Source organism: Vanrija albida (genome assembly GCF_041260175.1).
Source record: "Vanrija albida strain AlHP1 chromosome Unknown contig_5, whole genome shotgun sequence".
Taxonomy (NCBI): domain Eukaryota; kingdom Fungi; phylum Basidiomycota; class Tremellomycetes; order Trichosporonales; family Trichosporonaceae; genus Vanrija; species Vanrija albida.
In genome coordinates this window covers 484,423-502,463 of record NW_027191424.1, presented here as the reverse complement: position 1 = coordinate 502,463, position 18,041 = coordinate 484,423, and the positions used below count along the sequence as shown (strand labels likewise).

Sequence of the window (18,041 nt, the reverse complement as noted above, 5' to 3'; positions counted from 1 at the left end):
GGGGAAGAGTCCGACTGACACGGACCAAACAGGCGATGCGAGGCGAAACGAGTCGACGCAAACGTGTAGCAAGTGAGTAGAGCAACACGTTGCAAAGCAGCTGGCACGATGCTTGCAAGCAGCCTGCAGCCTGCTCGACACTCGACGTCTCGCTTGCTCGAAGCCGCGCCGCGCCGCGCCGTTGGCCAGCGGCCGGCGCCTCATAAGCCACGCCGCGCGCCGGCATGCACGGCCCTGGGGCTGCTAAGCTGTAACCGGCCAGCCAGAGCTCAAAACGGGGTACACTTGGGTCCATCGTCACCGTGTCGATCTCGCCTCGTCTCGACGAATGGGGTCGGCCCAACCCCCTGCCTTATGTTTACCTTTACCACCCCTCGCCTCCCCCCCTCGCTCCAGGGAAGGAATGTCGACTCACAGCACTTACCACGACTTGGCACGGCCAGTTTTACCACCGTTGCCTACACCTCCCTGGCCTGACGCGGTCCTGCAGCGGGCAGCGAGCGCTCCTTCCCTGGCTGGCCGAACACGTCGTCTGCTGCCTTAGGGAGCGTAAAAGCTTGTTTGGCTACTTTCTCGGGGCTGCGTGTGCGTAACCCCCCCTCCCCTCCCCCTCGGCCCTCCGCTCCGAGCACCACGGCGGACGAGGGGGCGGCGGAGGGAGCGGCGCGCACCGCTCCCCCCAGCCCCAAGCCGCGCCGCCACCCAGCCCCCGCAGCGCCGTTTCACACACCCCAGGGCCGGCATGACGTCTCGTCGGCGAGAGCGACGGGGGAGCGACCCTCGGACCTTGACCTTGCCTGCCTCTTGCTCTCGCCCCCTGGTTCCTCGCCGAAACACGACCCCAAAACGACGCGATCGCGCGGCGCACTTATCTGCCCGCCGACGGATCAGCGCGGTGCGGCGCGGCGCGGCGCGGCGCCGTCATGGTACCATGACGCCGTGGAGCCAGCTACGATAAGCCCCGTGCCAGTCGCACCGCAGTCCGCAGCTCCACTTTCCACTTGCCCACTGACATCACTGGCGCGCGTCATGAATGCGCGACTACTGCCTCACTGACATCAGCCTGCTGCTACAGGCCAAGGCAAGCAGCAGGCCACGCATAAGCACCTGACATCAGGTGGGCATGCAACTTACATCAGGCGCCGATTGATTGCACGAGGGACACGACGAGGCTCCGCTCGGCAGACGAGATAGGCTTCGACGACAACGGCAGCGACCTTCTCCCGCCTTTGCCACTCCACTCGTCAATCTCCTACCAGCGACTCATCTTGCACCCCGGCCCACCCCGCCCACACTGTGCACAATATCATCCACGCCCTACGATGGTATACACAGCTACCAGATGCTACGTCCTACGGCACACACTCACGAGACACTCACCTGACGCTCCAAGTCTTGAGGGCCATGGTAAACACAAACGAGGGGGAAAGGAACCACGAAACGCCGCTATGGCACTACGGCGTGCTATGGAAATTACAGTGGCACTACGGCCTACAGCTCTATATAAGGCTGGGTATATGGAGAAACGGAAGAGGGAGGAGTCCTTGGAAAGAGGCGGTGGGGGCCAGTTTGCCGCGCGACCACGACAACTACGGGCTACGACCTACTGACCTACAATCGCTAGCTCTCTAGAAGAACTGCGAGGCAAACTGGCCGATCTGGGGAAGGATGTGGGGGAGGAAGCTAACGTCGTCAGCAAACCCACGGCACGCGGCACTCGCGACACTCACTAGCCAGCCGAGGCACCAACGCCCAGCAGAATAGAGCCAAGGGCGACGCGCTTGGCAGTCTGGACAGCACCACCCTGTTCAACACGCTTGTTGGTGCGGATGGCGCGGTCGCCCTTGGCTCCGCTCGCAATCGACACACCCTCGTCGGTCTCGCCGGCAGAGCGCTTGGCTCCTCTGCTGCTCTCGGGCTGGGCAAAGCCCTGGTCCTCGAGGTCCTCGCCAGCGGCGGCACGCTCACGGAGCTGCTGCTTCAGGTCGCGGACGAGCTGCTTGGCGGACTCGATCTCGGCGTTCATGTCGACGGCAGTGCCGGCGGGAGCAGTGACAGTGGTGGTGGCCTCGACGGTGAACACGCGCGAGCCAGAGGCCTCGGGGGTGGCAGCGGCCTCAGAAGTGGTCTTGCGCGCACGCTTAGGAGTTCTGGAGGCGGCATCGGTGGGAGCGGCAAGAGACGGCGCGGCACGGGCAGGAGTGGCAGCGGGCGGAGTCTGGCCCATAGTCGTAGCCTTCTGCTTGGCGAGCTCGTCGGCGGCAGCCTGCGAGCGCTGCGACTTGCGGTACGAGACCGAGGGGTCGGGGACGGCGCGCGAGAGGGCGGTCACGAGGTTGGAGATACCATAGGCCGGGGCGAGGTGGATGGCGAGGTGGCGCGAGACCCTACTCGATCAGCAATGTGCAGAGGTACGGGCGCCACGACGCGCTTGGACCGTGCGCGGCCATGTCCCACCAAGGCTCGACGCGAAACTTACCACTGGCCAGCGAGGCGAACGGCATCACAGTCGCGCCCACCGTTCGTGTTGCGCGTGTCATACGAGGAGCGGACCTAGGAGATTAGTTGGCGCGTCCAGTCAGCCTGTACCCTACCCATTCCATTTCCTTCTTCTCCTCGTCCTCTGTAGCGCCGGGGAACGAGACCTTGAACATGGTGGTGAGGGAAATCGCCTGGGTGTCATAGCGGCGAAGGATGAAGGCGTGCTGGTTGGGGCCAGGCTGGTGGGTTAGCCCTACACTCGTCACCAGAGTGACTCACAGTGGGCACCTTGATGCGGCCGACGACGATCTCCTGTCCCTCGCGAACAATAGTCTGGAACTTGACAAGGGTGGCGTCCTCGGGCACTGGCAGCGTCAGTGGGACTGGTATTGGCGGCGAGCGGCGCGCAACTCACAGTTACGGAGGTTGGGGTTGCGCTTTGCCTCTGGGAGGCGGGGGCGGTTGACGTGCTGGGGGGTGGTGGGGAAGTCGGTCGCGCTCTCCGAGTAGGGCGGGGGCGGGGCGGTGGTGGTGAAGGCCTCGAGGTCGGCCTCGTTGAGGCGGGCGGCAGCTGGGTTTGCGGGCATTGTGCTTGTGTAGGGCGGGGAGTGAGGTGGTGTGCCGAGGAAGGGTGACGAGGAGGAGAAGAGGTGAAGAGAGGAAGACGGGATGGATGGATGGGTGGATGGATTGGGTTGACGAGTGCAGAGCGGGCCGCGAAGAGTCGAGACTTGGGGGGGGGACGGCGGCGCGGTTAGCGCTGGGTGGGGGCGGACGGGGGCGCGGGGTGACAGACGCACAGGGCAACCGCTGGTGCACTACAAGGGGGCGTGAATAACGAACACGAGTGTGGCACTTTTGCCACCGCCCACGTGGCTTCGCGGTTACGTAACCCAAGCGATTCTCAAAAATATCAGAATCAAGATGGTCCACCGGCTGCTCGACGACACAGCGACAACAGGAGCCACAACTCGCCCAACCCACCCACCCACCCAACCACTCACAATGCCCAAGTCCAAGCGCCAGAGGGTGACAACACTGTCCAAGACGCCGGGGCGGACGTCCAAGGCGAGCAAGCTCGCGCTCGTCAACGAGATCCGCGAAAACGTCGACAAGTTTGAGCACGTCTGGCTCTTCAGCGTCGGCGACATGCGCAACGAGGGCCTCAAGGACGTGCGCGCCCAGTGGCGCGGGACCGGCCGCTTCTTCTTTGGCAAGACGCGCGTCATGGCCAAGGCGCTGGGCGTGAGCGCCGAGACCGAGTACGAGGAGGGCATTGGGGCCATTGGAAGGGTGAGTAGCTGCTGCTGACGAGGCAGAGAGAGAGCGAGGGCGGGCGCTAACGCGCCGACGTAGCAACTCAAGGGCCAGATCGGCATCTTCTGCACGTCGCACCCCGTGGCCGACACGCTCGAGTGGTTCGAGACGTGGTCCAAGAAGGAGTATGCGCGCCAGGGCGCCAAGGCGGCGTTCGACGTCGCGCTGCCCGAGGGCCCGCTCCTCACCCCCTGGACAGAGGAGAACAACGGCGACCCGTTCCCCCACTCGATGGACCCCCAGCTTCGCGCGCTCGGCCTCGACACGTCGCTCGTCCGCGGCGTGCCCAGCCTCAAGAACGCCCACGTCCTGTGCCGCAAGGGCGAGAAGCTGTCGAGTGAGAAGTGCAGGATTCTCAAGCTGCTCGCCGTTCAGATGGCCGTAAGTGGCTACGGCAGCGCAGGATGGACGAGACACTGACCCATGCCCTAGGAGTTTAAGATCGTCCTCGGCTCGCACTGGACAAAGGGAGAGGGATACGTCGCGGGCGCCGAGCTCGAGGCAGGTGACGACGAGGACGAGGCCGGCGACATGGACGAGGACTAGATTGGGACCTAGACTAGGACCATTGTACAACCTTTGCATTCGGTACAAAACAACAAACAGTATGAGGAGTGGCAGTGTGGGGTCGGTCGGGCGTGTGGTATAGACAGATGTGTACAGGGATGAGGTAGGTGAAACAAAAGAGTATCCGGAAACTCGCAACTCTAGTCGGCTTCCTTGGCCTAGTCGTCGTCCTTGGCCTCAGCGAGCAACGCCATGAGGCCGCCCATGGCAGCAACGTTGCCGTGGCCAGAGTTGATACTCCGTGTAAGGTGGTACTTGAGGCCGTTGGCCTGCTTGTACACCTTGCCACAGCCCTCTATTGGGCATCGGAACCTCTTCTCTCCAGGTTGCTAGGAATGTTAGGGAGGCCACACCAAGTGTCACACGACCACAACTCACCAAGTCTTGGTCAGCCTCCTCGGCGGCCTCCTTCGCTTCACGCTCTGCCTTCTTCTGTGCCTTCTTCATCACCCTCGCCTGCATCTGCTCCTGAGTCAACGGGCTCGACTGCTGGGGCTGCTGGGACTGCTGCTGTTGTTGTTGTTGTGTCTGGAGCTGGGGCGCACGGGCCTGCTGCTGGACTGGAGTGGACGGGGTGGATGGCGCCGGCGGCGCGTACGACAGCACGCTTGGCGGCACACACGCCGGCGGGTTGAGACTCGGTGGGCGGAACGCGGCTGACCAAGGACTCGGCACCCCAGGCACCATGCCGCCGACGGCAAGGCCAGACACAGACGCTTGCTGGAGCATGGCTTGTGGTGTCGTCGGAGTCGGGTCGTCCATCTCAATGTCCATCATGCCTGGTGGCTGCGGCGCGTCGCCGTGGTTCATCGAGCCGATTTGCGAGCTAAGCGAGCGCTGGAACGGGGGCTTGCTCTGCACAGCGTTGATGGCGGCCATGCGCACGTCCGGAGCGAGGTTGGCATGCTCCTCCTCATAGCTGCGGCACGTCTTAGTAATCGTGTGACACGATACCTCGCGGCGACTCACTGCTCGAGCAACTCGTGCAAGCCAAGAAGCTGGCGGCCGCAGCACGTAAAGTCGCGAACATACTTGGCCTCGAGCTCTCGCTCGCGTCCCTCTGCTTGACGGCCATAGCTTGTGCCCAGTGCACCGACGCTGCCGACGAAACTGCCACCCCCAAAACCGTTGCCCATGCTGCCTGGCTGCCACCTGGGGGGCGAAATGCTCATGGCCATTGACGACGAGTAGGGCGACGATCCCATGCCCGTCTGCGATGCACCGAGCGCGAGCGCCGAGAAGGACAGAGGCCCAAACGACGACGGATGGAACCCAGAGTGGGGGTTGCTCGACGGCGATGACTGGTGCCCCGGCGGAGTGCTGTGGTTGGGTGGGGGGTGGAGGTTGAGGGTCAGCTGAGGTGGTCTCGCCCTGCTTACCAAAACAACGCGGCGTCGTCGCGCCTCCGCCGACGGCATCGCACGCATCCACTTACCCATTGTTACGCATCATTGTGCTGAGGCCCGAGACTGCTGCTGCTGGCGACTCGTTCCATCTTGACGGGCCTGGCTGACCAATGTCACCAAAGCTGGCTTGGCGGGGGAAGCTCGAGCCACTGGCGGCGGCGGCGGCGGCGGCGGCGTGCCCGCTGTTGGATCCTGATGGAATCGGGAGGAAGCCGGTCTGTTGCATGGTTGCAATGTTGATGGGTGGTGTCGAGACTGGGTGTGGGAGTCACCTTGTCTCTAGAGTTTGGGTTGCTCGTTGCAGTGTCGGGCGCCGAAGCGTGGTGTAGATGTGGGAAGGAGGAGGTGAATGATCTACAGTCGAGATGGATGGATGATTGTGGTGGTGTGGTAGTTGGGATGTGGTGTGGTTGTAGTATTGCTAAGTGACTTGTGGCAAATAGCTATTACACTGCCCGCCTAAGCAGCAATAGCCGTCGGTGGGCGAGGTGAGCGAGGCCAGGGTATAACTGCTAATCTGGCCTCCTCCACCCAGTCCACATCCACACCACCGTGCAGATTTTCGATTATTGCCTCTTTTGGTAATAAAGTGGGGGGCGACCAGGGCGACTACTCACCTGTATTGCTTGGCTACTCGCGTGATCAAATCAATAACAAGGACGGGATGCTTGCTTGAATGCTTCAGCCAAGTTGGGTTGGGACAGGACAGGATGCAATGCACAAGACGACGCAACTCTTACGGACGGCAAGCCAGTTGATATCTTGTCTTGACCCTCCTCCAGCACAGCGGCGAGCGGGCAGCGGGATGATGGGTCTAGACACTTGTAGCCACCCACCCACCACTCCCAGTAGCCACCCCACCCCCAACCCCACTTGCCATCTTGGCCCATCTTTAGGAATCCCGTCGTCTGAGTGGGTGGCGCGGCCAACGACCGCCGCCGCCATGCCATGACCACCTCAGATCCTCAGATTCACTAGCTGCCTGGTCCAGAGTGTAAATTTTACTCCCGCCGGCCAGTCAGGAATTTGATTCCGTTGCCACCCAGTGTCGCCGCCAACCACGTGACACCTCGTCATTGCCCGACCGACGACCGACTCGTAGATCGCGGCAGACTGCGGTTGTCCGGGGCTCGCTGGGTGGGTGGGCCTCTGCGGTGCACCGCGCACCCCCTGCTCCCACTAATAGACTTGGCTCACTCACTATCGCAGTTCCCGACAACCCTTCCCCTTGGCCTTCCTCCCCACCTTGCCTCTTGACATTCCAAACCCCGCGGCGGCACACGGCATAGACTAGTCTTGATCAAGCAAACTACCTTCCATCACACATCTCCCGCCCCCCTGGTCCCCATCACGACACTCGACGACCTTCGGCGCACGCCGTCAATCTCCCGACATGGTGGTCGTCACTGCCGGTAAGCGCTTAGCAGCAGTAGCTCCCCACCGACTTGACAACAGTCCACTAACCACCTCCTCCCCTCCCCCAGTGACTCAACGCCTCGAAGGCTTCCCCCAGGACTTGTCAGACTTTCAACTTCCCTCACCTCCGACAAAAACAGAGCTCGCAGACATCATATCGCACCTAAACATTCTCGCAACGACAGAGAACACGCCAAAGGCACGGCACTCGATCGCCCAGGTCGCAGCCCTCCTTCCCCCCGAGCAGGCCCTCGAGGGCATTGAGCTCGCATGGGCGCTCGACCAAGGGGCGAGTGTGGTCGCTATCGATCAGCATGTGGCGTCGGGGCTCGCTCAAGGCGTGTACGATGGGCGGAAGTGGATCCGGGAGCTCGCGGCTGCCGAGACACCGCGCGGGCGAGATGTGCTTGTCGCCTGGGGATCAGAGCATTTTGATGTATGTGGCGAGGGAGACTGGCGCTGACGTCTAGGACTTCTTGGACGCCTGTCAAGCAGAGTTTGTCAACCCCACCTTACGCATAGGCATCCTCCGCATCGTCGTCTTCCTTCTTCTCGACGCACCATACTCGCCAGACGTGCCCTACGAAACGACCCTCATGTATCGGTTCGCAGCCCATACCTTCTTCACCTCGCTGCTTCACAGCTTGCTGCTCGACACGAACAACCAGCTCTTCCCCGTCGCGCTGAGCGCTCTCAACACTGTACTGCCATTCTCCCTTCAACTGTGGACACCCCACGTCCCCCTGTTGATGGTTGTGATCGGCCGTGCCATCTGCTGGCGCGATCGACCATTCACCCTGTCGGGTGTGACAAAGGCCACAGGAACAACGCCGACCCCCAAACCCAACCCCGACCTCAACTGGGTCGTGTCAGAGGCAGACACTTCGATTGCACCGACGCACACGGAGAAGATTGTCGTCCAGCTCACCTTGATTGGATTCTACGGTGCGTGGCCGTCCAACCTGGTCGGCTTCGTTCGCAACCCCGACCAATACCTTGTGAACAAGAACATCCACCCAGTGTACGACGTCCCATGGAAGGATGTGTGGCAGCCAGGACTCCTTGGATCACGCACACTACCCCTGATCAATGGATTCCAGCTCCACCCGTCCATCATCCAGTTCACGTCCGAGGAGGAGCTGAAAGACGACAAGCGCTGGGACAAGTATGACCCGTCTGAGTTTGCGTCAAAGGCACGGATCATGTCAAGGACCGAGGACGATCCGAACACGACGTTCCAGTTCTTCACGAGACCGGCGATGCGCCTGGACCCGCTGCCGACCGAGGTCACGGACCACGACCCCGCGCTGGAGACGGCCAACTTCAAGGACGTGGACGACGTTGCGCGCCTCAAGGAGGAGAACGAGCTGCTGCGACTCGAGGCCATGTACAACCGTCGTCTCGGCAAGCAGTACCTGTATCGTGAGTTGTGCTGAGCCTTGTAATCCCAACTCACACCGCAGACATCGGACGGCTACACAAAAACTCGCTGCGATTCAACACGGACGAGGCGGAGATCCACACCTTCCTCAACAAGATCAAGGAGTTGACCAAGACGATCGCGACGATGACCGCGGAGCTGTCGCAACAGCGATCCGAGGCAACACAGGCTCAGCAGAAGCACGTCAAGTGGCAGGAGCAGCTGCGAGACAAGGTGTCCAGTTTCCGAGAGGAGCGGCGTGCGTGGCAGACCGAGGCGACCAAGATTCGCTCCGAGCTGAGTGAAGCCAATGCCATGGCGAAGCGACTGCGCGACGAGCTGGCCGAGGTTAGGAACAAGAGATTTGTGCTGGAGAACCAGCTTCTCGAAGTCACGCCCAAGGTCCGACACATTGCCGACTACGAGACAAGGATCAAGCAGCTCACAGACACGCAAATGCTGTGGGACAGTGACATCCTGAAGCTGCGCGAGGCCGAGGCCGCGGTCGAGGAGCTGAGTGGGCGCGTCTTTGAGCTGGAAAAGATGCTCGAGTCGCGCGACAAGCTGGTGGCCGAGCAAGCCAGCAGCATCAACAAGCTGGAGAAGTCGCGGCTGCCGTCCCCCGTGCCCACGCCCCCTCCAAAGTCGCCCAACCAGATCCCATCACCCAGCTTCTACATCAACGTTGCGGACAACACCAAGAAGCGGTGCGAAAAGCTCGAGCGGGAGAACCTCGAGCTCAATGTCGAGATCGAGCGCCTGCGGCGGCTGTCGCTGCAGACGGCGACTGGGGATGTGGGACACAGCCTGATCTACGGCGGCGTGGAGGGGCGGTAGTGTAGACTAGTGCCCTAGCGGCGATGTATTACATTAAGTACTCTAGCGGCGTGCTCTGTCGCAGATCAATACTCGACCTCCATCTCGTCGGCGTTACCAGCCGGCGCCGTGTCGATTTCAAAGCCCAGCTCGGGCTCGCGCTCGTGCCTGTCTTCCCTTACTTCCCGTGGCGGCGCGGCCTCGCCCTCGCCCTCCTCGGCCTTGCGCTTGTCCTTGAGCGCGTGGAGCTTGTCACCAAGCTCGGCGATGCGCTCGCGGCTCGCCGCGGCCGCAGCGCGCGCCTCGTCCTTCTCTGCGCGCAGCGCAGCTTCGGCCTCAGACTCGAGCCTCTCAGCATCAGCAGCCTGCGCACGCAGCCGCTCCTCCTGGTGCGGCAGGAGCACTTTCGGAAGCTGCCGTCAGCTCCGCCTCTCGCCCAAACTCACAAAGTACAGCGCCTTGGCGCGCTCAATCCGCGCCGGGCCGCGCGCGAGCGGGAGCGGCGCCGCGGCGATCAGCGTCGCCTCGAACACTGGCGTCCCCGCGCCGGCCGTAGTCGCGAGGTATCGCGCCGCAGTGCGCAAGCTTGCGCCCTGTGCCGCGAGCTTTCCGTCAGCTAGTCCCCCCCCCTAAAACCCACAGCAATCTCCTTGTGCTTGAGCACGTAGGCCGCACTCTCGGCGCCCACGCGCAGCGCCTTGAGCTCGCGCTCGGCCTCGGCAATCTCGTGCAGCTTGGAGGTTTCAGACCGCAGCCGCTCGGCGATGCGCGCGCTCGTCTGCTCGCGCCGCTGCGCGGCCGCGCTGCCCCGGCTCCGCCCGTCGTCGTCCTTGAACTTTTGTAGCGTGCCCAGCAGGTTGCCGAACATGCGCCGCGAGCGCGTCTTGTCCTCTGCCTTGCGGTCGGTGCGCGCGCGTCTGGGGGTCAGCTTGGCGGAGGGGGCAGGCGTACTTTGGTGCTGGGTCGGGCTCGGCGCCGTCTGTCCGCCGGGGCGAGGCCGACTTTGATGGTCGCCGGGGCGAGGCCGACTTTGACGACTCGGCGTGCGGAGGCGCCGGCGCTGCCTCTGGGCTTTGTGGCCTCTCGTCGTCCATGTTGCGCGATGCGATGTTGTCAACACAAAGTGGTGCTCTGAAACCAACTTAGTTGCTCGTCCTCGCCGCCGTCGCCGGGCCCACGTCATTTTTCGCGGCGCTTATCACGCCACCTCCACCCAGGAGCCATGATTTTGTTGGTGACTCTTGAGATTTCTGATCAAGCCACACCCACAACACCATGAGCGGCATGAGCCTCAACCAGTCGATCACAGCGGCGTGGGGCACGCAGCCGGCGGCTTCGACGTCGTCCGCGGCCCTCGGCGCCGCCGTCACCAAGAAGCGCGTGCGGAAAACCGTCGCCGGCCTCAACAGCCCCGCGTCGCCCGGGCCAGACGGGACGAGCACGGCGCCGGCGAGCGAGCCCGAGGCCGCGCCCAAGCCCAAGAAGCGCGTCAAGCGCGAGGGAAGGGAAGCCCGCAGCGAGGACAAGTACGCGCCGCCCGACGCGCGCCTCAACCAGCTCGGAGGGCTCGGCAAGCAGGTCACCCAGCTCATGGAGATTGTCGCCCTCCCCCTCCTCCACCCCGAGATCTACGCCCACACCGGCGTGCCCCGCCCCCGCGGCGTTCTGCTGCACGGCGTGCCCGGCGGCGGCAAGACGCAGCTCGTGCGCTGCCTCGCCGGCGAGCTCGGCCTCCCCTTCATCCCCGTCTCGGCACCCTCCATCGTCTCGGGCATGTCGGGCGAGTCGGAGCGTACCCTGCGCGAGCACTTTGACGAGGCCAAGGTGAGCTAGCCGAAGTTGGGTGTCTAGCTGACGGCAGAAAAACGCGCCCTGTATCTTGTTTCTGGACGAGGTCGACGCCATCACGCCAAAGCGCGAGAACGCGCAGCGCGAGATGGAGCGCCGCATCGTCGCCCAGCTGCTGACGTGCATGGACGAGCTGGCGGCGTCCGACAAGCCGGTCGTGATCATCGGCGCGACGAACCGCCCCGACTCGCTCGACCCAGCCCTCCGCCGCGCAGGACGGTTCGACCACGAGATTGAGATGGGCGTGCCGAGCGTCGAGGGGCGCGAGGAGATCCTCCGCGTGCTCTGCGCGCCGCTCTGCCTCTCGGGCGAGGTGGACATCCGGTGGCTGGCCAAGGCCACGCCGGGATACGTCGGCGCCGATCTGACGGCGTTGACGACCGAGGCCGGCGTCGGCGCCGTCAAGCGCATCTTTGAGAGCATGTCGGCCGCGACTCTGGCCGCAACACCAGAAGGCGCGATGGAGAGCATGGCGCTCGACGACAGATCGGGACCATTCACAGACCTCTCGCCCGAGCTCATGGCGACGCCAATCGCCCGCTTCCTCGCCAGCCACCCCGGCCCGCTCTCGGCCGAGCAGCTCGGCAACCTCGTCATTGTGCCCGACGACTTTGTCTCGGCGCTCAAGGTCGTCCAGCCCAGTGCTAAGCGCGAGGGCTTTGCGACCGTCCCGGACGTTACTTGGGCGGATATCGGTGCCCTGGGCAACGTCCGCGACGAGTTGCACATGGCCGTGGTCCAGCCCATCCGCCACCCCGAACTCTTCTCGGTCGTCGGTATCGACGCCCCGTCGGGCGTCCTCCTTTGGGGCCCGCCAGGATGCGGTAAGACTCTGCTTGCCAAAGCCGTGGCCAATGAATCCCGCTGCAACTTTATTTCCGTCAAGGGCCCCGAGCTGCTCAACAAGTATGTCGGCGAGAGTGAGCGCGCGGTGCGCCAGGTGTTTGCGCGCGCTCGCGCCTCGTCCCCCTGCGTCATCTTCTTTGACGAGCTCGACGCGCTCGTTCCCCGACGTGACGACTCTATGGTGAGTAGAAGCGGCTGGGCAACGCTGACGCCAGTCTGAATCGTCGGCGCGCGTGGTCAACACGTTGCTTACCGAGCTCGACGGCTTGGATACCCGCAAGGCGGTGTATGTCATTGGCGCGACCAACCGGCCTGACATGATCGACCCGGCAATGGTGCGCCCCGGGCGTCTCGACAAGCTGCTGTACGTCGACCTCCCGACCCCGTCCGAGCGCCTCGAGATTCTTCGCACGCACACGAAGCGCACGCCGATTGACGAGGCGTCGTGGAACGGCATTGCGTCGATTGTCACTTCGCTCCAGTGCGACGGGTACAGCGGTGCGGATGTGGCGGCCTTGGTTCGCGAGGCTGCGTCGCTGGCGCTGCGCGGGGCACTCGAGGCCATCGGCGCGTTCGAAACCGAGAGCGACAACATGCCGACGCAGCGCATGGTCGTCACCGTGGACAACTTTATTGCGGCTGCGGCCAAGACGCGCGCGTCGGTGTCGCGCGAGCAGCGCCAGCGGTACGAGCGCATGCGGGACAAGTATGCGGGCGTGCCGACCAAGGGGCGGCGGCTGCGCGAGGCCGAGGCGGAGCGCGAGCGGGCGGCGGGCGTGGCAGGGGTGGAGGGGCCGGCGGAGCCAACCGAGCCCGAGGACGTTGGGATGATGGGCCTGAGCTAGGCCTGAGCGAGGGGTGGGGCGTGCGGCGGGGCGGCCGTGGCCACTGTTGTTAGACATATCGCTGTTGCATTTGCTTGGGGAGAAGCGGTGGGGGTGGGGGGTGTGCCCAGAAGTGTGCGTGCAGCGGCGTGAGCTCGTGCAGCTTTGTGGGATCGTGCATGTCGTGAGACCGTGCAGCGTCGCGAGTTCGTGCAGCCTCGTGTGCAGTGTCGTGTACGACACGACCATCGCCACACATCGCCACTCCCAACATCGACAACTAACCTCACCGCCACAATGGCAGAGGACACGCACTACGACGTGCTCGGCGTGGCGCGCAGCGCGAGCACGGGGCAGAGTGAGCCGGCTGCCGTACCCGCTAACCCCAGTCCGCAAGGCCTACATGAAGCTAGCGAAGGACGTGCACCCCGACCGGCCGGGCGGCGACGAGGGGCTCTTCAAGCGCGCGTAGGGTGGCGCCGCGGTGCGCAGCTGACGCCAGCGCAGAGGCGTACGCCGTGCTGAATAACGAGGCGCTGCGGCGCGAGTACGACGGGAGCATCAGCGCCGAGGCGCCAGCCGAGGCCGAGGGTTCCAGCGAGCCCAAGGCCGAGGGCAAGGACGGCAGGGCGGAGACCCAGGCCGGCGCAAAGATCAGACTCAAGGGCGGCGGCGGCGGCGGCGGAGAGGCACGCCCCGCCGCCCCCCCGGCGCAGCGCAAGCGAAGCCAAGCCGCGACAGTCGCGACCGAGCCCGACGTCGACGCGCCCGCGCCGGTGCTCCGCGCCGGCCCCAACCGCGGGGTGGGGGCAAGCACGCAGCGCGCGCCGGCGGTACACAGCGTCGCGGGGAGCGTGGGCGGGTCGCCCCAAGCAGTGTCGTACTCGCCCGCCGGGGCCGCGTGGGGCTGGCGCCCGCCCGCTCCGGCTCCGGCGCCGCCGTGGGGCTGGGGCGGGTACGGCGGGGCGTATGGCTTCGCGTACGCCGAGCCGCCGTTCCGCCCCCCGTTTCCGGGGTGCGGGCACGCGGCGGAGTACTACTACGCCCCGGGGCCGGGCGCGTACGAGTACGAGCTGGCGCGGGGCGCGGCCGGCTACCCCGGCCCCCACGGCATGGGGTATCCCGTGGGCCCGGGGCCGAGCCCACCTGGAGCAGCGTGGTCCCCCCGCGGCTCGCCGGCCGCGGTGGCGCCGCAGCCTCCCAAGCCGGCCGCAGAGACCAAGCCCAAGCCTCGGTCCGCGCCTCAGCCGGCAGCAGAGGCAAAGCCTGCAGCTGCCGAGCCGAGGTCCGCTCCCAAGCCAGCGGCAGAGCCCAAGTCGGAGCCCAAGCCGGTGGCAGAGCCGGTGGCAGAGCCCAAGCCAGAGCCCAAGGCCGCGGCACCGGCCTCCAAGCCCGCGCCCGCCAGCAAGCCCGACACCAAGGACACCAAGGACACCAAGGGAGGCACAAAGGCAGACGCCAAACCGGCTACCAAGCCCGACGCCGCCGCCAAACCGCTCGACCTCGTGGCATCACCCTCCACGCTCCTGTTTCCAAAGAAGGCCCCCGCCGAGGCCTCCAAGCCCCCCGCCGAAGCCGCCAAGCAACCGGCCGAGGCCCCCAAGCAGTCAGCAAGCAAGCCCCCCGCCGAGGCCCCCAAGCAGCAAGCCAGCAAGCCCCCCGCCGACCCCAAGCCCGCCCCCACACCCGCACCCGCGCGCGTCGTAGACCCCCCGCCCGGCTCAGACTCGGACAGCGACAGCGACAGCGACCGCTCGTTCGTCACGGCCGCGTATCCGCCCCCGCCCCCGCCGCTGTCCCTGCCGGCCGACGCGCGCCCCAGCCGGGTGCTGAGGGTCAATGCCAAGCCCGGGTACCACATCGAGTACCGCGCCGTGGCCGATGACCCGGGGCCGCGCGTGCGCGCGACGCACACTTACGAGCGGCGGACGACCACCTTCTCGTTTCCCGCCGGCGAGGAGCGCCACTTTGTGTTCCGGCCCCCTGGGGGCGGCGAGGACGCCGAGGCCGTCGAGGCTGTGTATCGGCGGGCCAGGATTTAGCCCAACACCAGGCAAAGTGCCACACTAGCCCCTGGCACTTCCTTCGTCAGCGATGTAGAACCGACTGTGGCCGACAAGCAGCTGCACATGTACCTATGCACCTGATTCCTCTGCATGCACGCACAGCCGACTCACGCGACAGAGCCGACGCCCCGACACCGCGATATCGGCGCTGGGCGGCGCGGAGGCATCGCCGAGCATGTCCGAACCGCCCATCGGACGTTTCCGATGACGTCGGGCTTCTTAAGTCGCTGACTGTCCCACCCAAAAGCGCACCACCTACCCTCGCAATGCTCACCCGCACCACCCTCCAAGCGCGCCTCTTCGCGGCCTCGCACCACGCCCGCAAGCCCCTCCGACTCCGCCCACTCGCAACCATGCCCGCGTCCGCGTCCGCGCGCGGCGACGCCCTCCCCGCACACCCCGGCATCCGCGTCGCGCCCGCCCTGCGCGCAGAGGTGCCGCAGATTGTTTCTTTGCTCGCCGACGACAAGCTCGGCGCGGGCCGCGAGCACGCCGACGCGGGGCGCTACCTCGCGGCGTTTGACGCGATCGCGCGGGACGCAGAGCACCAAGAGCTGCTGGTCCTCCTGGATTCGGCGGGCCCCACCACCTCGGCAGAGGGCGCCGACCCCGCCGCCGACGCCCCCGTCGCCGGCTGCCTCCAGCTCACGTACATCCCCGGCCTGTCGCGCGGCGGCGCGTGGCGCGCGCAGATTGAGGCGGTGCGCGTTGCGCCGCACCTGCGCGGTGGGGGGGTCGGCGCGGCCCTCTTCCAGTATGCCATTGAGCGCGCGCGGGCGCGCGGCGTCGCGCTCGTGCAGCTCACGACCGACCTGCAGCGGCCTGACGCGCGCCGGTTCTACGAGCGGCTCGGGTTTGAGCACTCGCATGCGGGGATGAAGATTGTGTTTTAGGCGGGGGGCGAGGCGGCGCAGCCGCCGAGCAGCCGCCGAGCTTTGGAAGGAGGGAGGTTACGTCACCAAGTTCGCTACGACAACCACAACACTCAGCAACCATCTTCGACTCTTGCGACTTGCTCGACCCCCGACGCTATGCCGCCCACACCTACCCCACCACCCCCGCTCGCCTCGTCCTCAGCCCTCGAGGCCCACTACGCCGCGTACCTGTCCATGCTCAACGACCGCGCGTTCGACCCCCCGACCTTCGGCACATTCGTCTCCCCCACAGTCGTGCACAACGACCGCGCGCTCGGCCACCCGGGGTACCAAGGCCTCATATCCCCGGGCGCCGTCTTCACCGCCAAGAGCGCGAGCGCCGACGTGCCGGCCAAGACGGCGCCGGGCAAGGTCACGGCCAACCTGCACATCACTGTGCCCGGCCCGGGGCCGGACGGGGGCGTGTTTGACGAGTGGGTGCGGTACTGGTTTGATGAGGAGGGGAGGATTGAGCGGGTTGAGAGTGTGGTCGAGCGGGTCGGCGAGGCGGAGGGGGTGTAGGGGGTGTAGGGGTGTAGGGGGGTAGGAAGTGTAGGAGGCGTAGGACGTGTAGGATATGCATGTTGCGTGTACTGGCTGGACGCTGCTGCAGTGGAGGTTCCCCAGCCACGACGGGAGCGAGGCGGCCCGTCGACCCGCGACCCGACGCCTACTGCCCTGCACACACTCGACGCGCGCGACTCGCCCCGCGTCGCCTTGCCCGCCGCCCAGAGCAGGGCGAGCGCGTCGCGCGCCATCCGTGGCGCCGTGGCCCGAAGCAGGCTGCCCCGCGCCGCACCGCACCGCCCGCCGGCGCCACCCCTCGCCACGCTGCCGACGGCCTGAGCGGTGGCCCGAGCGGCGCTGCTGCTCGCTCGCCGCTGGCACTGACATGGACGCTTCGTCGTCGACGCAACTGTACTCTCTCGACGCTCGTTTCCCTCCCACCTCCCAAGGCAACATGAAGGCGGCCGCCTTCCTCCCGCTGCTGCTCGCGCTCGCCCCGCTCGGCACAGCGCAGAACGCTACGTGCGCGCGACCGTGTTCTGCGCTGACGCCAGCAACTCCCCCGCGCCCCCCTCCTCGTCCGGCGGCGGTGCCGGCGCCCCCACCAGCCTCTCGGCCTCGCGCAACTCCACCACCCTCCCCGCCAACGGCACGACCCCGGCCCCCACGACCACCGCCGGCCCAGTCAACCCGTTCACGTTCCCCACAGCCACGCTGGCCATCACGCGCGCGCCGAGCGCCATCAACTCGTACAACCTGTGGTCTGGGACCGGGCCGGACGGCATCTTCGGGCAGGAGACGAGCGCGGGGGCATGGCCTTGCCGCGCCGTGCCTCGCGGCCGTCGTCGCCGCCGCGCTCGCACTGCTCTAGGCTGCGTCGTCGCCCACGCCGCCGTTCCCAGCCCACTGGACTGCACTCCACCCATGCACACACTCACTCCCAGGCCACGCACGCATGCATCATTCATCGTTTGACTGATTCAGACGCACCCACCTGACCTAGACAAGTGGGTGGCTTGGGCGCTAGGCCGTTTCGTGGCTGGCTCGCCGGCCTGACGACCGCAGGCGGCGACGACGCGCGTGTTTGTTTTGTCGCGCCCGCCGAGGCTGGGGCTGGTACTTAAACGCAGCGACGGGGTCCACCCACGCAACCACCCCGACGACACCACACACAATGGGTAAGCATACCGCAGACTGCAGCTCACCCCAGCGCCGCTTCGAACCATCACGCTGGCCGGGTCAGCGCCGGTGCCGACGACGCTCACGCTGGCTGTAGTGCTCGACGCCGCGCCGACTGGCGGCGTGGCGCCCGACCTCGCCCAGCTCGCGCCCCCCACCCCCGCAGCCCTCGTGTCCGACCTCGTGGCGGCCGCCGCAGCCCTCGCGCGCGGCCTCGCCAGCGCTGTCTCGCCGGCCCACGTCCTCGTCGGCCTCGTCGTCGCCGCCGTGCTCGTCGCCGCGCTCGAGCTCTACCTCGCCCTCGGCGCACGCCGCGCCCGAGCCTCCCAGGCCGTCGCGCTCGAACCTGACGCCGTCGAGATTGCCGGCCAGCGAGGCCGCCTCCGCGCCCGCCTCTATCGCAAAGCATGACGAGCAAATGAGCGGGCGATCCA

General features: G+C 65.9%; 10 protein-coding genes across 10 annotated transcripts; 7 read left to right on the top strand and 3 right to left on the bottom strand.

Annotated features, from left to right (window-relative positions):
* Positions 1 to 1,628: 1,628 nt before the first annotated feature.
* Q8F55_006308 (uncharacterized protein) lies at positions 1,629 to 3,068 on the bottom strand (the record flags this gene model as incomplete). The annotated part of the gene is made up of 6 exons (XM_069354769.1): positions 1,629 to 1,683; positions 1,731 to 2,387; positions 2,480 to 2,553; positions 2,595 to 2,720; positions 2,761 to 2,846; positions 2,897 to 3,068. The coding sequence occupies 6 exons, from the start codon at positions 3,066 to 3,068 to the stop codon at positions 1,629 to 1,631; spliced, it is 1,170 nt and encodes a 389-aa protein (XP_069206840.1).
* A 418-nt stretch (positions 3,069 to 3,486) lies between these two features.
* MRT4 (mRNA turnover and ribosome assembly protein) lies at positions 3,487 to 4,344 on the top strand (the record flags this gene model as incomplete). The annotated part of the gene is made up of 3 exons (XM_069354768.1): positions 3,487 to 3,774; positions 3,838 to 4,179; positions 4,231 to 4,344. 3 exons carry the CDS (start codon positions 3,487 to 3,489, stop codon positions 4,342 to 4,344), a joined length of 744 nt encoding a protein of 247 aa, XP_069206839.1.
* A 179-nt stretch (positions 4,345 to 4,523) lies between these two features.
* Q8F55_006306 (uncharacterized protein) lies at positions 4,524 to 5,997 on the bottom strand (the record flags this gene model as incomplete). Its single annotated transcript, XM_069354767.1, has 4 exons — positions 4,524 to 4,694; positions 4,744 to 5,284; positions 5,335 to 5,685; positions 5,801 to 5,997. 4 exons carry the CDS (start codon positions 5,995 to 5,997, stop codon positions 4,524 to 4,526), a joined length of 1,260 nt encoding a protein of 419 aa, XP_069206838.1.
* Positions 5,998 to 7,164: 1,167 nt separating this feature from the next.
* Q8F55_006305 (uncharacterized protein) lies at positions 7,165 to 9,444 on the top strand (the record flags this gene model as incomplete). The annotated part of the gene is made up of 4 exons (XM_069354766.1): positions 7,165 to 7,183; positions 7,256 to 7,623; positions 7,658 to 8,609; positions 8,651 to 9,444. 4 exons carry the CDS (start codon positions 7,165 to 7,167, stop codon positions 9,442 to 9,444), a joined length of 2,133 nt encoding a protein of 710 aa, XP_069206837.1.
* Positions 9,445 to 9,509: 65 nt separating this feature from the next.
* Positions 9,510 to 10,517, bottom strand: Q8F55_006304 (uncharacterized protein; the record flags this gene model as incomplete). The annotated part of the gene is made up of 4 exons (XM_069354765.1): positions 9,510 to 9,836; positions 9,870 to 10,028; positions 10,064 to 10,340; positions 10,375 to 10,517. 4 exons carry the CDS (start codon positions 10,515 to 10,517, stop codon positions 9,510 to 9,512), a joined length of 906 nt encoding a protein of 301 aa, XP_069206836.1.
* A 181-nt stretch (positions 10,518 to 10,698) lies between these two features.
* On the top strand, positions 10,699 to 12,962 carry RIX7 (Ribosome biogenesis ATPase rix7; the record flags this gene model as incomplete). Its single annotated transcript, XM_069354764.1, has 3 exons — positions 10,699 to 11,247; positions 11,285 to 12,298; positions 12,333 to 12,962. The coding sequence occupies 3 exons, from the start codon at positions 10,699 to 10,701 to the stop codon at positions 12,960 to 12,962; spliced, it is 2,193 nt and encodes a 730-aa protein (XP_069206835.1).
* A 276-nt stretch (positions 12,963 to 13,238) lies between these two features.
* Q8F55_006302 (uncharacterized protein) lies at positions 13,239 to 14,983 on the top strand (the record flags this gene model as incomplete). Its single annotated transcript, XM_069354763.1, has 3 exons — positions 13,239 to 13,299; positions 13,331 to 13,409; positions 13,444 to 14,983. The coding sequence occupies 3 exons, from the start codon at positions 13,239 to 13,241 to the stop codon at positions 14,981 to 14,983; spliced, it is 1,680 nt and encodes a 559-aa protein (XP_069206834.1).
* Positions 14,984 to 15,273: 290 nt separating this feature from the next.
* On the top strand, positions 15,274 to 15,900 carry Q8F55_006301 (uncharacterized protein; the record flags this gene model as incomplete). Its single annotated transcript, XM_069354762.1, has 1 exon — positions 15,274 to 15,900. One exon carries the CDS (start codon positions 15,274 to 15,276, stop codon positions 15,898 to 15,900), a length of 627 nt encoding a protein of 208 aa, XP_069206833.1.
* A 138-nt stretch (positions 15,901 to 16,038) lies between these two features.
* Q8F55_006300 (uncharacterized protein) lies at positions 16,039 to 16,443 on the top strand (the record flags this gene model as incomplete). Its single annotated transcript, XM_069354761.1, has 1 exon — positions 16,039 to 16,443. The coding sequence occupies one exon, from the start codon at positions 16,039 to 16,041 to the stop codon at positions 16,441 to 16,443; it is 405 nt and encodes a 134-aa protein (XP_069206832.1).
* Positions 16,444 to 16,882: 439 nt separating this feature from the next.
* On the top strand, positions 16,883 to 18,018 carry Q8F55_006299 (uncharacterized protein; the record flags this gene model as incomplete). The annotated part of the gene is made up of 3 exons (XM_069354760.1): positions 16,883 to 16,950; positions 17,037 to 17,186; positions 17,622 to 18,018. The coding sequence occupies 3 exons, from the start codon at positions 16,883 to 16,885 to the stop codon at positions 18,016 to 18,018; spliced, it is 615 nt and encodes a 204-aa protein (XP_069206831.1).
* Positions 18,019 to 18,041: the final 23 nt, after the last annotated feature.